Below are 24,550 nucleotides of genomic sequence, written 5' to 3' on the forward strand. Positions count from 1 at the left end.
TAACTAACGGTCACTAAACAACACACATTTAATAATGACTCTTTTCAATTAATTAAGGTTTTGATTGAGATAAAAAAAGCCAGTGTCACGAGCGGGATTCGAACCCACGACCTTCGGCTAAATACGTCGCTGCTCTACCACTTGAGCTATCGTGATTTCGATCCACTCGGACACCAACTTCCCATCTCAACCTCACCTTTTTAATTTTCCCTCCTTTTTGCCATTTTTCGATCGAACCCACGCACTATGACAGAAGCTGATTCTCTATTAAATAGCTATAACAAGGTAATTTGGACCCAGGTATTTTGGACGGGCGAATGAGCAGTCAGGACTGTCAAGGTCTTAAAGTGCTAATAGGTTTGACTTAGAGAAAATGATGCACCATGTTTTATTTAATTTTAGACATAAATTTTAAAAATATTTGTATCCTCTGTTTTAATAAGGATTTTGCAAGAAATGTAGCACTTTGTATTTGTATTTAAGCTGGATTTTTTTGCTGTTAAAGCTTGCTTTATGATGACAATGATGATGATGAAAAGAGACTAGGAGGCGGAGTTAATGTTCACCAAGCACTGTGGCCAACTGGCTTATTGTAATTTCCTAGTTCCTCAGTTATGTGTAATCGACTCCATCCTTTTCCTAGGAGGTACTAGATTATAGACTGTCGTTGCTGCAATGTTTTTCCTAGGTTTTCTTTGTATCGCAGGTTGTCTCGCATTCGAAGATGATATGGGTGGCTGTTTCTTCATCCTCATTGCAAAGCTTGGTTAATCTGTAGATTTTTTTTTCTTTTTAATTATTTACATTTTATAAGATTAACCTGTTGCATAAATGCGAGTAATGCAACGTCCCCTTTCCAAAAATGACGTTCCTATTTAGCATCCGTGCCATCCTTCTCGATTTTCAATTCTAACCCTTTTCAGGTCGATGATATTTGCTGTAGGAGCCGGAAGGACGTCAAAGTGATCCGAGCTGTGAGTCGTGAGTGGAGGATTTCGAATCGTTGGTAGAGCACTCTGTTGGCTCGCCGACTGATGTCTTCGAATCGATTTGTTTTACAGAGTCCTGCGTCAGTCTCTCCTTGGCGTTCGTACCGTCACATCGCACATCCCTCCAACGAAAAAAACATCGCGAACTTGAGTCCTCATATCAAAAATGGTAACAATTTATAGTTTATTACATAAATGTTCTCTATTTATTAGTTAAACAGAGTTTAATCTCAATAAAAATTTGTATTTATTTTTTTGCAATGTTTATTTGTTTTTATTTATTTTATTTTTTTCGTTATGTTGTCAATAGTAAAACTGTTTTTTTTTTTTTTTTGTCGGTGTACACAGTTTTTATTGGAATGTTGTGTAAAGTTTGTCCGGTTTATATATACTGAATTTTAATTATGGATTTTTTTTTACAGTACGGCTTCGTCAATTATGCTTTGGAGCTGCTCGTCCTGAAGACGTTCGGGGAGGAGACTTGGGAAACTATCAAGTAAGGAAAAGGACACTTCGGAATAATCTGTATTTTGGTTCATTTCCAGTCGAGACGGTAGTCGATAAAAAGGGCCGAAGGTTTTCCTCCGGCTTTTAAAATTATAAAAAGAAGCCCTTTTCCCAATACGCGGACATAATCTTAAAATTGAAATGACCGCAGATTGCGTTGGACTAAGTGCAATCTCTCGGAAAAGGGGGTGTACTGCCCCCAACGAGGGAAATTTTCCCGCTATGACTATATCTTTTAACTATTAAAGCCCGGGAATTTGTTATTTTAAACCTGGTTTTAAAGATTAATTATTCTGAATCCTCATTGAGGTCGGGACCCCGTTAAAAAAATAATAAAATAAAATAAAACACGTGTTGCTGTCTAGAAATGATGAAGTTGGGGTGAATATGTAGATTCACTTTTTGTAAATGATGATTCTACAGTTCTATTTGTTGGTCAAAATTATCCGGATTTCGAGCGCTCATCATCAGCAAACATGTCTTTCCACATGAATCGTAAGAGTGAGTCCGCCGATCCACAGCCAACGAGAAGCTGGTTTTTATTGCCGCTCAATTTTGAACATGCGAAAAACGTAAATTACAACACAACTAAATATTATCCTAATAAAACTGTACGAAAATAATTTAAAATTAGTGATTAATTTGTATGCCTTAAGTACATGTTTAAAATTGTGGGATAAATCCAAATCTATGATATTATTTATGCATTTTATCTCCGTGTTTAATTTTAAGTTTTTTTAATTTCAAATGTCTCAAACCATTCTAGTTCCCGTCCTTTGTTGAAACTGTGTAACACTGCTGTATTTAAATTTAAATTGTGTTTTGTTTCATTTAGATTGTCTTTAAATTCAGAAAATTGTCCGATTTTGACTTTAACACTCCTTGCAATTTCTCTGCCGTTTTGTCCTATATGTCCTATAACATCGTAACCACTACAATTACATGTTTGTAAACCCCGCTTTTTGACAAGTTGTCAACATTGTCTTTAGGTTTTGAGTTATGTTTCTAAGTGAACACGCACCTCTCAAAGTTACTCTAATAACTTTTCATTTAAGAATTTTACCTACTTTTTCTGATAGTTCACCAATTTGTGGCAAGTAACGAAAGTCTAATGATTCATTTTTGGTGGGGTGGCTGAGTCCGATTGTTTCTTCTTTTAAAGTTATTTTTTGTAAATTATTTGTATTAACAACCAACCCATCCATAAATATTTTTTGGTATCCATTGTTGCTAGCCGAGGTTTTATTTGTTTTTGATTCTTTTTGATTTAACTAGCAAGTATTAATGGGAATTTCAACATTCAGTCTATGACCCAAATGAATCCAGCAGATTGCTGCTTTCGGTTAATTAGGTAGAAAAGATATTGTTTTATGCTTAAATAGACCGATTTGACGAAAAACAAACTAAATAAGTTTTACAACTAAATATAAAAAATTTAAACGAAATTTAAACTTTCTTTTTTTGTTTAATTAATTTTTTTAATCGAAACTCCTGTGCGTAATTGTGTCATACTTAATATTTTCATTTTTTTTCATTTTAATCTTAATGTGAAAAATTGTCAGAAATATTCTAGGCAATAATAATTTGTATTTGTTTATAACAACGAATTCACTTAGGAAATTTACAAGACAGTTCGACCAGTTATAGCAAAAGTCCATTTTAACAGCCTAGTGTTGAGAGTGAATATATTTATTAGCGTGAATGTGTAGTGTGAGAATGTCGATGGCGAAATATTGAGTAGCCCATTGACCCTCAATTAGGTTAATTAATTAATCCTTTTTAACAAGCACGGCCTCTGTTGTAATTCATGTTTGTTTTATTAAATATAGCGTTGATATTTTTGTATCCCCTACTATGTTTGAGCGTGAATGTATTTATTAGCGAGAATGTGTAGTGTGGTCGATGGCGGAATATTGAGTACCCCCTCAGTTAAGTTAGACAACATTTTTTAACTTCAAATCAACTTTTTTAACTTCAAGTTAACCTTTTTTAACTTCAAATTAATCTTTTTCAACATCAAATCAACCTTTTTTTAGCTTAAAATCAACTTTTTTACTTCAAATTAACCTTTTTAACTTCAAATTAACTCTTTCTTTAAAGCAAAAACCAAAAATTAGTAGATGGTAAATAATTTAAGCGTGTAAAGTAAAATTACTATATATTTGCGAAATTCTTTTGAAAATATAAAAATGAAGCATTTTTCTTTCAATTTGATAAATTGTATTTTTAAGAAACCAATTATTTTATATTAAAAATAATCAAATATACAAACTGTTCAAAAAACAGTAATTTTACTTTCATTACTTTAATTCATCAATCATAAATATACAAAAATATACTAGAGGTATTGGATCTGTAGCACGGCGGCGAGTATCTGGGTCCCTTGCTATGATTCTTGTTTGTGTTGTAGTGTGTAGTATTGATACTTTTGTGTCCATAGTGTTTGTTGAGAGTGGATGCACTTATTGGCGTGAATATGTAATGTGAGGGTCAATGGCGGAATATTGAGTACCCCCATCGACACTCAATTAGGTTATTTATACATTATAATAGGTAAAAAGGGTGATGGAGGGATATCGAGTACTCCACCAACCTAACTGAGTTAGTGGTATGTAAATAAGAAAGAATGCATTAAAGAGTGAGTGGGTTTGAATTGAGGTGTTAGTTTGGTTTTTGGTTTGGTGTGGCTAATTTTGGTTTTTAATTAGTTTGGATTTTTGGAAGAAACGGGATTGTTTTATTGTATGTAGGCAAATCTATATCTAATTATTCCTTATCTAACCTTACCCTTCTCTAAATCTAACCTTATATGTCATAACGTAACTCGTCCCTAACCCTAACTAATCCGTCCCTAACAATAACCCTAACTCTAACCATCTCAATCTATGGCGTTTAACTCCCCCTTTACGCTAACCTTATCTAACCCGGCTTAACCCCCCCCCCCCTATCCATGAACCCTAACTCTGATTCTATCTTACCTAACCTTACCCGGCCCTAACACTAACCATACCTATAACTCTACATATCATAACGGAATCCGTCGCTAACTCCACCCAACTTAGCCCGTCCCTAACAGTAACACTAACCCTACATACCCTAATCTCACATGCCTCTAACCCTAACTCTGACTTCACCTATAATAACGGAATACCTCCATAACACTCCCTACATCTAGCCCTACCTATCATAACGGAATTCGTCATTAACCTCAACTCAACCTAACCCTCACATTAACTCTAACCCTACCTACCTAATCTCTCTTGTCTCTAACTCTAACCCTACCTAATCTAATCTGCGTCTACCCTAACCATAACTCTACCATACCTAACGCAACCCTTCCCTAACCTTAACCTTATCTTACCGAACCCATGCACACCCCTTGAAACCTTGATTTGTTATGCAAAAATTATCTATGTTAAAATATTATTATCAATTAACGAACATTATCAGATTTTTTCTTGCAATCTGTGGGTGATGATCAACCTGTTGTTTTATCGTTGGTTTCATTGTCATCCGCTTGGGGTCTGTGTATTTATTTTTCCATTTACTAATACTTAAAAAGGGGACTTCTTTTGTTGGTCTAACAAAAGTGAGTTGTAACCTCATGTATGATTTAATGTCTATTTTAAAATTTAATAATAAAAATTATTTCTATTAAAAATAATTAACTCATTTTATTAACTACTGTATGTATGACTTTTCAGAAAAAGAGCAGAAGTTGTACTGGAAGGGCAGTTTCTAGTGAGACAAATATATGATGATGAATTGACATACAATATTGTCGGAGCTGCTGAAGAAATATTAAGTAAGGTTAATCTGTAAAACCTGATTAGTGTCAGTTTTTCGCTTTTATGTTGAACTGTTTTGCCATATTTTAGCAAGACAAAAGTGAAATTTGAGAAATATTGTTGTGAGGTCTGTGACACAGACCAACTGTTTAATGTGACACGATGACAAAGCACATCTGACAGAGGAAACAAAAAACAAAAATCCGATATTGGCTTTACTACTTCCTTGCATTTACCCTCTTTTGAGAATTAAATGACATCTATCATTTTGAACTTTAATAAGTACTCATGCTATTATAAAAACAGTGAAATAGTGTTATGTAATACTTTAAACATATTATATTATTACTACAGTCAAGCTAAGAAATAACTTGCTCCTGCTGATTTCTTTTTTTTCTGAATAACAACGACAATTATCTTCATTATTATTATGTATTTCTTTTCACTTTTTTATTTTTATTTATTTATTTTCATTTTTTTTAGAAATCCCAGCAAATACAATACTGGAACTTTTTGGAAAAATGTTTTTCGAATTTTGTAAGGACTCTGGATATGACAAAATTCTTCAATGTCTTGGTGCAACACCGCGGGATTTTCTACAAGTAAGATCAGGCAAAATGAACTTTTATAATCATTGTGTTACAATTTAAATTTTATGTTTGAATTAACATTTCATAATGAGTTTAATACTCACTTCGTAACATATCCAACCTAAGGAATTCTGTCCTGTCTCCATGCACCAAATGCCATCCCTTTCCACTTTAAGTCATGCCTCTTTGATTACCTCCGGTCCTCTCAAATTGGCACCAAATATTCATTATTGTCCCTTTTTCGTTTAACTTCCATCATAGTATAATTTTTTGTATAGCCTTTTCAGGCCTGAATCCTTGTAAATATGTTGTAATCATGATTACTTATTCTATTATATATTCAAGGAAGTTTTAAGTTCAAGAATAAAGTTTATTTTTTATTTCAAATAATTCAAAACAGAACCTCGATGCGCTTCATGACCATTTGGGCACCCTGTACCCCGGAATGAGAGCCCCTTCATTTAGATGTACAGAACAGTCAGACGCTGGCACTTTGATTTTGCATTATTACTCAGATAGGCCAGGATTGGAACACATCGTCATCGGTATTGTAAAAGTAAGTATATTTTGCTCCACTTGAACAATTTAATATTCAATTATTCATTTTTAAAGGAAGTTACAAGCAGCCTGCACAACACTGAAGTTAAAGTTGAAATAATAAAAACTAAAGAAGAGTGTGACCATGTTCAATTTTTAATCACCGAAAAAGGTGGAAATGGGAAAGTTGCACCTCCTGATTTGAATGAATTCGAGACCCTATCACAAGGTAGAATTAAAAAGCTTTACGTTTTTGTACCTAAGTTCTAATTACAATTTAACATTACTATTTGTGTTTCAGAGCCAAAAATTAGTCCGAAAACATTTTGTAATATATTTCCTTTCCACATGATGTTCGATAGAGAGCTGAAACTTCATCAAACAGGATCTGCTATTGCAAGAATAATTCCAAGAGCAACCTCTCCTCTCTGTCATTTAACTGATTTGGTAGACCCTGTGAGTATTATTTCAACATTTTTGTCACATGCATGCTGAATTCAAAGGAATTACTACATTTGGAATTTTTTTTGCAGGTCAGGCCACATTTGGAAATTACTTTCGATAATATCCTTGCCCACATAAATACAGTTTATGTTCTTAAAACCAAACAGGGGATCATCAAAAGCCAAACTCCTGAATTATCCGCAATGAGGCTAAAAGTATGTCTGTTTTAAATTCTAATTGGACCAATTTGTAGTATAATTTTTGACCATTTTATTCTAGGGTCAAATGCTTTATGTACCAGAAAGTGACATGGTCATTTTCATTTGTTCCCCGAGTGTTATGAATCTTGATGATCTCATAAGGTAAGGCACTATCACATAAATGTTCAATACTGATTTATATTTCAATGATTCATGATTTAATACTAATTTATAAAAGCTCAAATCTGCACATGTCAGGTTATGACAGTCAACAGTTATGCCAAAGTTAGAGTTTAGTGACTCTCAACAGGTCAATTCAGCACCAAACCTGTTATGTTTAACCTAGACGAAAAAACTAATGGCAGAACCACTAAACCTAGAACCTGTTAGGACTGTTAGCTACCAAACTTGGCAAACATATTGCCACAATTAGACCTGTCTAATTTCAGTCCCAATAAATAATCAATAATTAAATAGCTCAAAGGAGTGATAGGTTAATGGCGTATGAGAAGACACCTACACATGGGTTCAACGATGACCCAATTTGTGAAAGCTCAATGGAGAAATAACCTTAGTTACCTCAATGACCCGGAAAAAAGAAATAAGAAAACAACATTAAATGACCTCCGCCTTCTTAAATCAAGTCAATTGAATTGAACTAAAGAATTAGGAAAAGTACAAGCCAAATAGATGCGGTAATAGCAAACCTAGAAGCATTAGAAAATAAAAATGTCGCATGCAAAATAGTCCATGAATACATCCAAAAGATCTGATGCTCATAGAACCCAGAAACAAGTCTGTGCAGATATTGCCAGGAAGAAGACACATCACCTGTCCTATGTTTGTGCGAATCCTTCTCCTGCTGAAAAAGCCAAGGCCTCTGAAGGACAAAACAAGGTAACTAAGAAGTGCTATATACAATAATATACAATAAAACAGCACTGTTTCCTACAAAATTGGAATACAGCAGCACAATTCTCATTCTGGTCGTATACCTACATGCTCTCAATATGCAGCCAAAGAATGACACCCTTTAATTATGTTGACATCAAGGAGCATTTCTCTTCTTGCCGGACATGCAGGCTTTGGCCCAAAAGTAATTGAATTTTTTTTTGTTTTCTTGTAAAGGGTATGAAAGATAAGTTACGATATAAGACATAAGAATGATAGATAGGTTAAATATCAACCCTAATAGGCTTAAATATTAGGGTTGATATTTAAACCCATTTTTCACACCGTCTGCACACTTTTCATTTTATTCTGTATCAACTCCTGTGCTCACAGTTGGATTGCATGGACCTCAGCTTGGAAGACAGTTGTAACCAGTCCAAGTGGTTTTGCCAGGTTGTGATTTGGTCCCTTTATCCCTGCAGCTACTCTCTGTTTTATTTTTTCACCCAAGACTTTGTTATCTAATAAGTCAAATTTGATTCTTTAATTTAAATTTTTGTTTTAATCAGTTTCTAAATATGTTCAGGTTATTTCGTTGATGTAGTTTTTACAAAATCCATGTCTATATGTCATATGTTTTTCTTTTACCAAATTTACAGCCCATCGTAGATGCTACTACTTTAAAGAAATGGGAAAAAAAGAAAATATAATGCTCAAATGCCTGAACAATACATAAAACACACATGAATCAGCCTAAATGCAACTACTAGAGGGCCAAAAATAACCATAGACCATAAACCAACCAATGACATGCGCATGATTTTATTAATATTAAATTTCTAACCTTTGTGTTACAGTCGGGGATTATACATTAGTGACATACCACTACACGATGCAACAAGGGATCTCGTATTAATGTCTGAACAATTTGAGGCTGATTACAAGTTGACTAAAAATTTGGAAATTCTCACCGATAAGCTTCAAAGCACATATAGAGAATTGGATGGCGAAAAACAAAAAACTGACAGGTAACCATTTCATCTCGTGAAATACCAATTTTTAGCTAATGCTCAACTTATGTATTGAGAAAATATATTTTACACAAATTTATTTAAACTATGGTACATATCATTTGCATATAAAAAATAAATAATAAGGGACCTAATGCTGACCCTTAAGATACACCCACATACAAAACAATCTCATGTTAGACTGTAACATGTTTTTAGATTACTTTACTCAGTATTGCCAATAAGTGTTGCTAATGAACTGAGACATAAGAGACCAGTCGCACCAAAAAAATATGGATGTGTTACTCTACTGTTTTCTGGGATTGTTGGATTCAGCGATTATTGTGCCGCACATACAGACTCACAGGGTGCCATGAAAATTGTCCAACTCCTAAACAGTCTTTACACAGCTTTTGACGTTTTAACCGACCCAAAAAGAAACCCCAATGTTTACAAGGTAAAGTGAGCCGACGAATAATTTTTTATGGTTATTTATTTGAGTTATTTTATCAGATCTGAAGATTAATTTTTCAGGTGGAAACAGTCGGTGACAAATATATGGCTGTAAGTGGCCTTCCAGAAACATGCGATGATCATGCAAGGTGTATTGCTCGATTAGCCCTAGACATGATGGATTTGGTGAAAGAAGTTAAAATTGATGAAAACCCAGTGGTAAATTTTTTTTGAATATTATTAAGTAATAAAGAAATATTTAACAACTATACTCAAAATAATGGTATTACTTTGTATTGTCTGTGTAATTTGGTCGTTGCTAATCATTTTAGTCTGTGTATTAATTTATCACATTTGCCTGTCATATGTGTTTCAGCATTTAGCCACTTTCAGTGTTGTGTCTAGGGGATGTTTGTAAAAACAGGAAATACCTTCCCTCCAGTTAGATATTAGCAATGTTAAGTAGTCAGATAATTAATTGCTGAACCTGATCATCAGACTGTACAAATATCAGCTACTCCATGCCCACAAGGACTCGCCACTTCTATGGTTGCTAGTTGTAGATAACCTAACCAAGGAGCTTAATAATTTAGGATAAATACTATAGGTTATGAGATACCCTGGTAAAAATTTGATGAAACTGTCAGATCAGACACAAAACACCCTAAAATTGAAGAAAAAAAATGGTATGAGCAAATAGGTTTAAATATCAATTCTAAGAAAACATCTCAGCATAACATGAGGAATAAACTCCAGAATGACGTTTTAGTTATACACCACAATAGTAAGAACTAGCATGATGGCCAAAAGCACAGAGCAAGGGGACACAAAAAAAATTGCAAAGTCTACAAAGACCCTGTGTGTCTTAGCATAACAGGGGTGATGTGTTGTCATAGAATAGCAACAGAAACTGCATTCAGTCTCCCACTCTTACGTGTACACTGGTATTTGAGAGGGCCAATATTTTCCTAATTACAATGAAATAAAACAAATCTAGAGAAAAACCATCACAAAACTTTGACACACCCTTCAAAGTGGTCATACATAACAAGCACGTTTAAAAAACGACAATGTTATGTTTTTGGATGGGTACGGTACACTGATGGATCAAAGATGGAACAGTAGGTGTAAAAGCAGAGACCCTAGCAAAACCCATTAGACTTGTGGCTGGTTAGTGGTTAGGCAGTTATGAAAGCACTAAAATCCTATGCTTTGAGCTTCAAATTTGTCCGGGAGTGCTTAAATTTCCTAACAGCTTGGTTCTGGGACATGAAAGTATAGAAGGAAATGGAAGGCTGATTAACTATACAAAGAAGGGCCCTCTCAACCATTGGAACCACAACTAGTAGTATTGGCCCACAAGTGATAAAAATGGAAATGGAAAAATGGCGTGTGAAAGAAAAACTCAAGCAGTGAATAAAAACACCAAGCAAGAGGCAAGCTAGGAGATTGTTAAATCTCTCCAAAAGTAAGGTGAAGGAGCTTATGTCTCTCAGCAGACAACATTTGAGGATTATAGGCCTGTACCTGCCACTGCTCTCTTAACTACTAAAAAAAGATTATAACATTTTTTTTTGTCATTTCAATTTCAGCTCCCTAATAACGACCAAATTGCAAGTAAACTTTATATACATCATAACATTAAGTACTGAAGGGTACTGTTTATTAGCCTATTAAATAATAATACATTTTTAGAACATTACAATTGGTATTCATTCCGGAGAAGTTGTGACAGGTGTCATTGGACACAGGATGCCGAGGTATTGTCTATTTGGGAACACTGTCAATTTAACATCCCGAACTGAAACTACTGGCGAACAAGGGAGAATAAATGTTTCGGAAGATGCTTACAGGTAAATTGCACAGAGGAGTACCACCCCATATGAGAATTGTGCTTAAGCACAGTAGCATGTATCTGGGTCCCCTGTTTCGGGTCTTGGAGGAAACAGGGTTGTTTTATTGAATCTGATAATGATATTTTTGTGTTCCTAGTATGTGTTGAGAGTGAATGTATTTATTCATGTGAATGTGTAGGGCCGATGGTGTAATATAACCTATCAACACTTAGTTAGGTTAGTTATATGATTTGACAGAGGAATATCATGTACTCCACCACCGTAACTGAGTTTATGGAATGTAAGTAAGAAAGAATGCATTTAAGAGTGAGTAAGAGTGAATGGGTTCCGATTTAGGAACTTGTGGATTGCGTTGGGGGCTGAAATGACCTAACTGTTCATAGCCCCTGGAACTCAATCTCGGCAACCGATAAATACATACAGTACCAATGTCTGTATGTACATGAGCTTATAAAATCAGGAATCTAGTACATAACTTTAACCTTTGAAAACAAAGGTGCTTGGAATAAATAACTTTATTTTGATTTTAATTCTCATTGGTTTGTGGACCAAACCACATGTATGTGTCTGGTTGCTTGATGTCCCTCACTTCATTGAAGATCGTCATCCCACGTCCTCATATAGAAAGTTAATAATAATACCACTCGATAAGAGAATTTTGCTTGAGCATGGCAGTGAGTATCTGGGTCACCTGTTACAATTATTGGGGGAAACAGAATTGTTTTATTGCTTATAGTATTGATATTTTTGTGTTAGCTAGTGTGTGTGTTGAAAGTGAATGCATTTATTAGCGTGAATGTGTAGTGTGAGAGGATTGATGGTGGAATATGGAGTACAAAATTAACACTCAATTAGGATAGTTATATAATAAGTATAAAGGGTGGTATAGTATAGTACTACATCACCAATTGAGTTTTTCAACATCAAATCAACCTTTTTAACTTCAAATTAACCTTTTTAAATTTCAAATTAACTCTTTCTTTAAACCAAAAACCAAAAATTAGTAGTTGGTAAATAATTTAAGCATTTAAAGTAAAATTCCTGTATGTTTGCGAAATTCTTTTAAATATAACAATGAAGCAATTTGAGAAATGTCAGAAAGTTCTTTTTAAGAAGCCAGTTATTTTATATTAAAAATAATCAAATGAACAAACTATTCAAACGTACAGTAATTTCCGTACATTATTACTGTAAAATATTCCAGCCATATTGGATTACCAAACTCACTATATTATTTTACTATTTAAAGAAAGGTGATCATTCCTAAAATTTTAGTAAGATGGAAAAGATTTATTTTTCTAGGTTTTTGTAGCTTATTTTTGGACCAAAGCCCGCGTATGTCGCGTATGTGAGAGAAAGGTTGCTCAATGTGTGATTGAAGGGAGCATCATCTGGGCTCCATATAGAGAGCATGTAGCGCCCCTATATGAGAATTGTAGCTCGGCAGCGAGTATTGGGGTCCCCTGCTATGATTCTTGTTTGTGTTATTGTTTGTAGTATTCACACTTTTGTGCCCGTAGTGTTTGTTGAGAGTGAATGTATTTATTAGCGTGAATATGTGGTGTGAGAAGGTCGATGGCAGAATAATGAGTAACCCCATTGACACTCAATTAGGTTAGTTTTAGGTGAAAAGGATGATGGAGGAATATCGATACCTAGATGTGTTAATCGTATCTAAATAAAAAAGTTTGTATTTAGGAATGGGTGTGAGTGTGAATAGGTTTGGAATTAGGAATTGTTTGTGTTGGGAACTAAAATAACCTAGCTGTAGGTAGCCCCTAGATAAGGCAGATAAGAACAAGGTCATACCCCGAACTGCCTATACCCGGAGGTGGGTGATTCTCGAGACCTGCCAATAATTTATTGTAAACCACATAAATGAGAATTGCGGGTGGACTGGGAGAGTGTTTAACTCATACATGAGTGAATGTGCACGTGTGCAGATTTGATCTTACATAAATCAGTAATTAGGCGAATTTCATTTTACATTTTATAATTATAATTTTGGCGTTATTTTGTCCAGGTGCCTTCAAGAGAAGTCCAACGCAGATTCTCAATTTAAATTCACATACAGGGGCCCGATAACCATGAAAGGGAAATCGGAACCGATGAAAGTCTGGTTCCTTTCAAGAAGATCAGAAATTATTTTGTAAATATTCTCATGGGAGAATGACCTCAAACTTAAATTTAACAACAGTGTATTCATGTATAATGTTAAATTAGTTAAACCTTTGAATCACACTTTTTTTTGAAAAATTTTCATTAAGAGATCTAATATGATTCAGTAAAATGTATAAACAAAAAATTCTTCATATAACTTCAATGAATTAAAAAAAAAAATTAGAAGAATAGTATTTGTGTTAAATGTGTTGTGTAGTGTCGTTGAATGAAATTCTTCATATTTTAATTTTAAACATTGTATATCACGTTCAGAGTTAACATATTTGTCATCATGCTCAAAAGCAAAATAATTATACAGATGAACAGTCCGTTGAAAATAAAAAAAGAAATATAAATGTTTATTTTTATGTACCTTTCAAGGGGAAATATCACAGTTCTAGTCATTGAAAATGATTAAAACTATTTAATTCTACTAATGTAATAAAAGCAAAAAAAATGATAGATTGTGAGCCCATTGTTAACGATAAAAAACAATTGTGTACAATTAATACAAAAAACAATGAGAGAATATGTCATACTGACTGTGCTTTATTTATTAAAACTGCAATGGAACAAGTAAATTCATAAAATTTATTTTTATATATAAAATTATTTGGATTAGTTCAATCCCAAAATAATAGGAATTGTAAAAAAATACTAATTTTTATACAAGACTCGGTTTAATTTTAAATTGCATAAAGTTTGAATAGTGTAATATTGTTTTAGTAGTTAATTTATAAACAATAGATTCTAACATCATAGAAAATATACCAAAGTTTAAGATTTAGGAGCTATAAAAAAAAATCTCAGTTTCAGAAGGAAAGGAAAAATGTACATGTATATACTTCATTTAATAAAAATGTACACATAAAAGTTTAATTTTTCCCTAAGATCTAGTAAGAAGAAGTTATTTCGTGACTTATTTGGTTACTAGGACTGCTTGATCGAACTAAAGAGCTTACCAGCTTAGAACAGAATGGCAAAGGTTATGCAGATGACTTGGTGACAATCATAAAAGGGAAATTCTACAATACTGTCAAATCGAATGCAAAACGCCATAAATATTGTAGGAAGATTATACTAGTCCACACACTGTTAACAGTTTATCGTCAAGATATGATACTCAGTAAATGCACTTGTTTATTTAATCTTTTTATTTTATACTCTGACATCCAGTCATCTACTACCTTGTTCTTCTCTCCTCCCGCAACTTTCCCAAATATCCCTTAATATATCTATACATCCATACATATTATATCTACATTTATATATAACATGTAATAGTGTATAACAAAGATGGTATGAGAAAATTGGTTTAAACATCCTAACAAAAAATCTTGTATCTTTTGCAAGAAGAATGAAGCTTCTAACAGCGCCTACTTTAAAAGATGAAGCCTTACATTTCTCCAAAGAACCCAGTACCTAAAATATAACCCTTCAACATAGGCTTTGGGAAGGACGCATATAAATCATTCAGCATAAAGCCAAGGCTCTACTAAGCACTAAGCAGTAAAACTGGAGAATAAACCCTAGGATGGCTTATTGAATATGCACCACAATGGTCAGACCCATGGGCACAGATGGAGCTCTAGTATGCCGGCCCAAAACACTGAACATGCTACAAAGTCTGTACAGACCAGTGGGTCTTAATATAACAGGGTCAATGCATACCTGCCCAACATATGTAAAAAAAGGTGGCTTTTGACAGTGCCAACAGACTCCTGAGATTCAAGGAAATAAAGTTAGATCAAAGCAGAAACCATCACAAAATTTTAGAGAGTATTATTGTGTTGGTGCAAAGTTAATGCAGGTTTTGAAAATTTGTTTTATTTTAGTAAATGCTTGTCATGTAAACAAAGCTAAATCCTCAAATCTAATTCATGGATTATAATAAATACTTTTAACTGTTATCTTTTATACAAAACATTTTAATTTATAAAATCCATTATATTTAGTGGTCTGATTGACCAAATTACTTCTTTCAATTAATTCTTCTTTGTATATAAGGTGACGGTTGAAATGAAAAAGCTAGTGTCATGAGCGGGATTCCCATGACCTTCGGCTCAATTCGCCGCTGCTCTAACCACTTGAGCTACCATGACTTCGATTCACCCAGACACCAACTCCCCATCTCAACCAACAACCTTTCGAATTTTCCCTCTTTTTTGCCATTTTTCAAATGTCGTGTAATCAGGGATTTGATTTTTGGCGACATATGAAGTGGCCACGGGGAGCTGTTAGTGAAGTTATACTTCGTTTTTACTTATTAAATACATTATGTTTAGTGGTCATACTGACCAAATTACTTCTTTCAATTAATTATTTTTTTTAATGTAAAGTAGAAAGCCGGGTAACAAATACACTCCAATGGTTTTACGTTCAATCATAGCAATTTATTTATTATTTCATTTCAATGTTTCACTTGCAAAAGTATGAAAATAATAATAGCAGTCATGCAATAAATACAATTATAAAATGAATCTACATAGGGACTTGTTGGTTTTAAAATGGTGACAATTAAAAAATGATTTTGAAAAAACACTTTCAATACGTAAAATAAATGTTATTTTACAGTAAATATTATGTTAAAGATAAAAAATTGCCGGGATAAAAAATCTGAAACACATAACTGCAAAATATCACAATCATTGTTAATAAAAAAATATAAATAGTTTAGATACATAACATTAAATAATTACATTCAACAGAGACAACATTTACACACATCACAATCATGATATAATTTCTTGGTTTTGATGATTTTTAATAGAATTCTGCTTACATTCCTGAAACAAAGTAAATTTATTATTTATAAAAAAGAGTTCTAAAAACAATGTATAATTTGTAAATTAATTTATATAATAAATGTAGCCATTTAGATAAATTAATATTTTTTGGTGATACTAAGTCAAAAATGTTTAAAAATGTGTTCCAGTTGTCTTGCCAATGGGCTCTAGGAGCCCAGAAAAATTTTTGTCTTTGTAGGTGCATGTATTTCAAAATTATTAGTCATTTTGGTTTTTCACCTAGGATAAGAAAACAAATAATATGAAGGGCGTATTAAGTGTGATTGAATTTATAAAAAGTTACAAAAACGAAAAGACACTGCCAGTAAAGTAATCCAAAAAATTTGTTTTAGTTAGAAGCAATTTAAATTAGTGTTAAGCAACCTATAAAGCTTTTAAATACGAATTTTACAGCAAAGAAAACATAGTAATTTTTAGAAATGATAAATAGAAATGATAATAGAAATGATAAATGGTGGAGTGAGTGTGGTGTTCAATCCTTTTTTAAAAAGATAGTTCCTACTCACAGTAAGTTGTTTTGTAAGATCCGGATTTCGAGCCTTTTAGCACATCATCAGGTTGAAGGACTTCCACAACCACGTCTCTCGACATGAATTGCCAAAGTGAACCGTTGATACCTCCGCCAACGCGACGTTCCAATTAGCAGCTGATTTTTTTAATGGCGCTCAATTTGAACGTGCGAAACGCGGAAATTATGACACAAATAAATATTATACTAGTAAATACTTAACATTATTAAATTACTATAAAAATAATAACAATTAAAATAATTAGTTTAATTATTTGGATGTTTGATATTATTTATGTACATATTTAAAATGGGAGGTAGATCAAAATCTGTTATATTATTAATGCATTTATCACCATGTTCAATTTTACATTTTTTAATTTCAAATTTCTCAAACCAATCTAGTTCTTTCCCTTTGTTGAAACTATGTAACACTCTTGTATTTAAATTTGAATTGAAATTATGTTTTGTTTCTTTTAGATGGTCCTTAAATTCCGAAAATTTGCTCGATTTAGGCAAGTGTTCTTTTACTCTTGTTTTTATTTCTCTACCGCTTTGTCCTATATATTTAATATCACAATCATTACAATTGAGTTGGTAAACCCCGCTTTTTGCCAAGTTGTCTACTTTGTCTTTAGGTTTTGAGAGGATGTTTTTAAGTGAACCCGTACTTCTAAAAGCTAGTAATTTTTGGGCTCGATCAGCCTAAGGGCTATTTTTTGTTTCTCCAGTGTCCGGTATCAAATATTCATACCTCCTCTGGATTTTATCCAAATTCAATGTTATTATGTCTGATAGAAAGGTGAAATTATCTTCTTTCAGCTTATGCAAACAAGGTTTCGATTTTATGCCGTTATAAGTAAGAAAAGTAAAGATTAAGCCATGGAAAACTCCCCAAACCTTTATTTTATATCTCCGGTTCTGCTTTATTTACGTAGGCGACGTTTATGCTCGTAAGTTTAGTGTATAAGGTTCTAAAATACTATAAAATTTCGAATAAATTGGTGGAGTTGTTTAAAAGTTATAACCATTTTTGTGATTTTGGAAAAGGATCCGAGGCTTGGAGGGAAAAATTTGAGAGAATTTTTTTTTCTGCTTTTCCCAAAAATCTATATTCAGGGATTTAGTATTAACTAATTTAAATTTTGATTAACTTTGTGTCTTGAAAAAAGTGTCGCTCAGTCACAAATTCTTATTGAGTATTAGTTCTTACCAATAGGCCCTCAGCAGCGGAAAAACCAATATTTTAAGTATTTGAATTAATTATACTTTTAATTTAAAGTCTTGATTGAGACGAAAAAGCTGGTGTCACGAGCGGGATTCGAACCCACGACCTTCGGAAGAATATTTGAAAGATTTTTAAAATTTATTTTTCTTCCTTTAATGTGCATGTAATTCTAGGTTATTACATACCAGTCGATTTATTTTTTTACCTATGATAAGATAATAATATGCAGGATTACATTAAATGAGATTTAGATATGTAAACGGTTGTAAAAATAGGCAAAAGAAATTTTAGGCATTATCCAAAAAAATGAAATTCAAATTTTTACATCAATAAAAAAAAATCGGCTGGGTAAGTGGCAATTTAGGTTTCGCCTAGTGGACCCACTAGACATATTCCGCTTAAAAATTCATAACACATCACACAGCAAATCATCAACTCATAACGTTATTATGACCAATACAAAGCTTAATTTCTCCTTTTTTAGCCTAATTGAACAAACTTTAGTTTTTATGTTATAAAAATTGAGAAAATAAAGGATGAAATCCACAAAAACTCCCAAAACTTTTTATTTTATATCTCCTGTTTGGATGTATTTATGTATTTACGGAGGTGATGGTTATGCCATTACTTGTGATTTATAAAGTTATTAAATACTGTAAAGTATTTTATTATAAGTACTTTACATTAAGTATTTTATTTAAGTATATATATTAATTACTGTATAGTATTTAATATCTGATGTGGTTAAAACGAATCTTTTTTTTAAATAATTTTGTTTCGCCTTCTTTACTGACTGAAGCACAGTAATTTTTTAACTTATGGTTGCATCATATATTCTCTGAATGTATTATTAATCGTAAAATGGCGAATATTTGAAAACAATAATGGGCATATTTGGCAATAAGTATTAAAATAAGTGTTATGTAATTGAACTACTTACCCAAAAATGAAATTTCAGTCATGAAAAATGATCAGCACTGCTAAAAATAAAATAAAATAAATAGGCGAATTTATATCAATAACAAAAAATAAAGTATTTAGTTATAATTTTAAAGTGTATTTGGTATATTTATCGACCGATTAATTTTTGAAGGTATTATAAGAGTAATTTTGATATTAATCATCATATTAATTCATTTGATTTTGCCATGCAATTATACATAATAATTTTATTATATTTACATTGATTTTAGTTTCTGTTGAAACAGTTAGATGTATCGACAACTTTTTAACTCACGAATAATCTGGATCTTGGTATGAAGAAACAAATTGAATTCGACCTATTTTAAGGTCATACCAAGGCAAAACAGTCTTTCGCAAAGTTGCGACTGAGTTAGTTTTCACAGAAATTTGAAACCACTTTTAAAAACTTAATTAATGGGGGTGTCGGTGGCCGCAGCGGTTTAGGCGTTGACACAGCGCTCATCACTATAAGGTAAAGGGCATGGGTTCGAATCCAGCGGCCCTGCATTCCAACCCGACATATTTACAAATGCGCTTTTTTTTTCAAAAACACCGGCACCCTGAGGTGCTGTTGCAAACCCTCGTAAAAAAATGTTTTGCCTTGGTTATTCAGATTATTCGTTATATTTATTGAATACATCCAGTATGTTCGAAATATCTAAAAATGTTTTTAGACAATTTACAAAAAAAAATTACCTGTATTTTTGAAATAATGTAGTTTATGTTTAGATAATTGATATCAGACTTCAATTTTTATAATTTTAGTTGATTAAATAATGCTAAATACAGAAGAAAAGTCTCATTCCCTTCGTCAAGCTTTTGACGAATACATACCATTAACCAGTTTTTTCTTTTTCTTTTTTTTTACGAGGGTTTGCAACATCAGAGCCCATATCAACGCTCAGGGTGCCGGTGTTGTTTCGAAAGCAGGATCCCTGGATTCGAACCCGCGACCTTCACCTCACCGTGATGAGCGCCGTGTCAACGCGTAAACCGTTCTGGACACCGACGCCCTCGGTGCTATTAGTAATAATTGTTTTAAAGTCCTGGTAAAGGGGATACATTTCACGAAAATTTGGCCAAAGAACTGTTTTCTTTCAAATTTAACTTATCCCCGATTTTTTAATACTGCAGTTTTTACATTTTAATACTTGTATGGATCACAAAGCTTATATTTTTTTATAAAATTAGTAACTATTAATTAAAAAAAAGAAAAACAAAAAAAGATAAAATATAGAAATAAACAGGAATAAAGATAATAATGATAATTACATTAATTTTTGAACAGAGGATGGAAAAAACTTACGGTAGGCTGACTATTCTTCCATCCAAAGAACAAGCACAGTTTCCACAGAGCAATACGAAGTTGTTAAAGCCTAGTGGAGCGACTGGCAAAGCTGTGAAAACATTTTCAAAAAGGTGTGGTGATTAGTGGCCGTTAGTCGATAATTATTCAGAAATCGTGAGATGCGGTCTGGTGTGATGTAGGTTTCAGAAAAACATTTTTTTTATCATGCCAACGTTTCGATCTTTATTGAGATCATCTTCAGGGCCTGGGGTTTACAAATTTAAACAATGTTTGTTGATAAAGAAAATGTTTTTCTGAAGCCTACATCACACCAGACCGCATCTCACGATTTCTGAATAATTATTTCCAAAAAGGCATAATAATTTTCATGGTATGGTATTATTTGAAAAATTAGAACAGTTCTGGCTTCTAAGAGGAAATTGTTTAAGGGAAAATCGATTTTTTGTAGCAAAATCCTTGGGAAATGCAGAAAACTTCAGAAACAGAAAAATTTAATATTTGGCATAAATAATTCAGAATAATCGTTTAATTCTAAATTATATTTGTATGTATTTCATACATCCCTTATGATAATGAATCGTGTTCCTTCGAGTAAGTTTTATGATGCTTAGACTAATACTTAGGACATGTTTGGCAAGATGCAATTTGGAAATATTAAACGTGTCAGTTTCACAATTTTTACAAGATCTTACTTCTGTCTAATTTTATCCAAATCCAAAAAGTAAATAATGGTAATAAAAAAAAGTTATGTTGCGAAATTTTCAACTCACCGTGACATGCTGTGAGAGGCGTCAACGGCCACGGTACGACCTCTTTATCTTTAAATAATTCGCTGTCGTACACGTTGTTGTTCTCGTTGGTGTCTGCGAAGAGTAAAGGGGGCGAAATTGTTTCTGAAAAGTCCTCGGTGTCGGTTTGCACGTATGGACGTTGGTCGGATTTTGGACGCCCTTCGATTAGCGTTTCGACAAAACTTCCGTCTTCGCTCTCCTGCCCGTCGTCCCAGTACAAGTGTTCCATTGACATTTTTCCTCACTTTTCTATATTCGTGTGAATGTTAAAATTGATAAAAGGGGCCGAGTACGAAAGACATGCTGGCCTTCCGCCCGGGGAACATTTACGACACGTTAAAACACAAAAATATATTGGCAATCTAAACATCTCGTCGGCTTATATTTGTTTACTTTTTGGACAGGATATATGGCTTATCGCTTCTTGGTGGGCTGGTCAAAGCCTTAGAATGTCTTATTTCTTATATAATTAACTTTGACTTACACTTAGGCTATTTTCCGACAGCTCGAATTTTTCTCTTTCCTCTAGAGAATGTTTTATTCCTCAAGGTACTTTTTGACACTAAAAGATACATGCAAGATTTTAAACGAGTTATTCTTTAAAATATTTGCAAGTTTGTCAAGTCAAATTAGACCAAGAAACTTGATTGTTAACTATCAAAAAAATTATTTAAAACCCTTCTACGGCTTGTAATCTCCTACGATTAATTTCATTATCGGCTCAAAAGCTTAAAGATGAAATAGAAGAAAAGAATGAAATAAATAAATGCAATGTTTTGTCCTTACACGCTGACTCCTTTGAGCAAGGAGTTAATGGAAGAATTTGGTAAATTTGGATAATAGGTTTTCAAAGACAATATACATAAAAGACAGTCAAATGTTACGGATGGAACAAATTCATCGAGACCAGATCCACCCAAAATACTTGATTTTTACTTTCAAAAAATTATTTCAAGCCCTTCAAAAATTTACTTCATTATGTGCTCAAAAGGTTGTAATTCTATAAGGAAAATAGAACAAAATAAATAAACGGAATTTCTTTTCAGAAAATAATTTTTCAGAATCAACCTTTTTTATTGGCTTAGTCTATTATGAATTCTTAGCTAGGTTTTTAAAATTAGCGAATTGTTACTTTTTGTTACAACAATCTAACGTTGTGACAACATTTTTCAACTTTTTACCTCCACTTCTGGTTGGTTTTGAAATACATAATTCCCTACGATTGTTTGTCTATTATTGCTACACAAAATTGAGAAAATAATGTTATTATCGTTAACAATTTTGGAGAAAAGTGTACTGAAAATTAAAAAAGAATAACTTTTCAGCAGGACTTGATGATCGTTAATGTCCAAAGAGAACCCAAAAAGAGAACATTTTTTTCAATATAATGATAATATAAAAATCTATTCGTTATATTACAACTAGTAGATATAAATGTAGATGTAATTGTCGGGGTGTGATATACCGCGCTCTTTAAGAGCTATTGTATCCCCGTTCTGTGTCTATAGCACCGGTGAGTCCTATTTCATCAAGGAACTTGATTAATAGGCACGGTTTCAATGGTTGAGTCTCTTTCTATGGTGACATTGTACATCGCAAAGCATTTCCTCCTGCGGGCAAGCACCGCAGTTTGTTAGTAGGTGTGTTGGTGTCTCCTCTGCCTCTTTGCAGAATCTGCATGTGCCGTCTTGGATTATTCCAATCTTCCTTAAGTGTCCATTTGGTTTGCAGTGACCTAGAATCCTATTAGGATTCGCAGTTAATTCCTGCTTCCTTTGACACATTCTGTAATTTCATTTCTTCCGAAGTTGGTTGGAGATTCTTGGATTGCCTGTATCCAATGAGTGAATTCCGTTGTTCCTTCATTTTCTTTTTGTCCTTCTGTCTGAGATACTCATTAATAGTGGGGATTCCTATGCCAAAGAAGGGTTCGGGTCCTATCAGCGCTGTGGCAGCTTTTTTCCTTGCAAGGGTGTCCGCTTTCTCGTTGCCTTCTACTCCCATGTATCCTGGGACCCAGGAGAGGCTGACTTTGTTCTGAGTACATAATATGTTTAATTTGGTTTTGCACTTCAACACCATCTTTGAACTAATGACATTTGAGCTTAGTGTTTTTTTGGCTGCTTCGCTATCTGACATGATAGTTATGTTTTTGTTTTTGTACCCTTTAGTCAAGTTCAATTGAATAAATCGCTTGATTGAGTGAATGTCAGCTTGGAAGATACTGGTGTATTTTCCTATGGGTTCTTAGTATATGGTTCCAAGATCGAATACTCCTGGCCCTGTACCTGCTTGTGTTCTAGATCCATCTGTGTACCAAAAGATGGTGCCATTCTTAAAGGAGGTATTTTCCTCTCGTTCCCATTATTTTGGGTCCTTGGCTGCTCATTGGACCGATCGCCCTTTATAAACGTCGCGAAAGTGACAAGTCTATTCATTCCACCATCGGACACTTGTGGACAACTTGTTCCTGACAAAATGTTCACCGTCGCCCAATTGGTCTCTCTGTACTATGGCACCACGTCCGTACTTGCTAACATCCAGGTCGAATTCGATCTGATAGGCAAGTTACCGCCTGAGATTTCGTCCTCGGTCTTAAGGTAAGCCTCCTGTCCTAAGGTTCAACTTTCCACCAACCCTTCCTACTACTATTTATTACCTTTTATTGCTCCTGTTTTGATATTACGCATAGAATTAGAATCCAACTTGATTACCCGACATTTGAAAAATGGCAGAAAGGAGGGAAAATTCTAAGGGTGCGTTTGAGATGGGAAGTTGGGGTCCAAGTGGATCTAGGTCACGATAGCTCAAGTGGTAGAGCAGCGGCTTATCAAGCCGAAGATCGTGTGTTCGAATCCCGCTCGTGCCATTGACTTTTTTATCTCAACTAAAAACCTACTAGAAATATTGTTTTCTTTCATAAACTTTTCAAAATTTTTGGATGCTCAAGGTCGACCATTCCATAGAATTATGTTTATCGATTCCATTTTCGTAATTATAAAATATTTTCGTAAACATAATTGTATTCATTTGTATAAACAGTAAAGTTTTAAATACGATCGACCCATCTTTACTTATATGTACATTCATGTACGTATTCAAGACCTGTGCATTAAATTGTTAATCCTGTCACGGATTACTTCTTTCAGCGCATACTATTGTTTATTTTGTATTTTTATTTTTTATTTCATTTTGTTGCTTCTAACTATCGAGTATATTGTTTCAACAATAGCATCTTTTGTATCATTATCTATGTTATTTTGATTTTTTCTTTGAATTATATGAGGGCTGTTTTTAATTAATCCCCCAATTTCATTTTTTGGTGTTGCCTCTCAGTGTAAATTGTTTGGATCAAATGTTGTTTGAATATTTCTTGCCTAGGTGGCTATAGAAATCTTCTCTTTTTCGCGGTCCTTTTGTACGAACTTGTGAAAACGTATTGTCGGCCTGGTATATCCATTTTTTCTATCGTGAGGGAATTCGGTAATGCTTTTTAGACATGGCACAGTTTTAGTTAAC

General features: G+C 33.4%; 2 protein-coding genes across 3 annotated transcripts; one reads left to right on the top strand and one right to left on the bottom strand.

Moving 5' to 3' along the window:
* Nucleotides 1-934: 934 nt before the first annotated feature.
* On the top strand, nt 935-14,250 carry LOC106663282 (guanylate cyclase soluble subunit beta-1). Its single transcript, XM_014387987.2, has 14 exons — nt 935-1,158; nt 1,412-1,485; nt 5,201-5,301; nt 5,768-5,886; nt 6,275-6,430; nt 6,487-6,640; nt 6,713-6,867; nt 6,945-7,070; nt 7,135-7,217; nt 8,804-8,974; nt 9,176-9,413; nt 9,491-9,628; nt 11,105-11,262; nt 13,289-14,250. Exons 1-14 carry the CDS (start codon nt 1,156-1,158, stop codon nt 13,416-13,418), a joined length of 1,806 nt encoding a protein of 601 aa, XP_014243473.1. The 5' UTR covers nt 935-1,155; the 3' UTR covers nt 13,419-14,250.
* A 1,580-nt stretch (nt 14,251-15,830) lies between these two features.
* LOC106663280 lies at nt 15,831-21,393 on the bottom strand. 2 transcript variants are annotated; one of them, XM_014387985.2, is made up of 4 exons: nt 21,011-21,393; nt 20,238-20,328; nt 18,909-18,945; nt 15,831-16,211 (listed from the first exon to the last, which is right to left on the bottom strand). In XM_014387985.2, the coding sequence occupies exons 1-3, from the start codon at nt 21,264-21,266 to the stop codon at nt 18,927-18,929; spliced, it is 366 nt and encodes a 121-aa protein (XP_014243471.1). In that variant the 5' UTR covers nt 21,267-21,393; the 3' UTR covers nt 15,831-16,211; nt 18,909-18,926. The 2 variants fall into 2 exon arrangements, with proteins under 2 accessions (XP_014243471.1, XP_014243470.1); XM_014387984.2 differs by having other exon boundaries at nt 18,909-18,948; nt 21,011-21,392.
* Nucleotides 21,394-24,550: the final 3,157 nt, after the last annotated feature.

Source organism: Cimex lectularius, unplaced genomic scaffold (assembly GCF_000648675.2).
Source record: "Cimex lectularius strain Harlan isolate CLEC.00 unplaced genomic scaffold, Clec_2.1 scaffold78, whole genome shotgun sequence".
Taxonomy (NCBI): Eukaryota; Metazoa; Arthropoda; class Insecta; order Hemiptera; family Cimicidae; genus Cimex; species Cimex lectularius.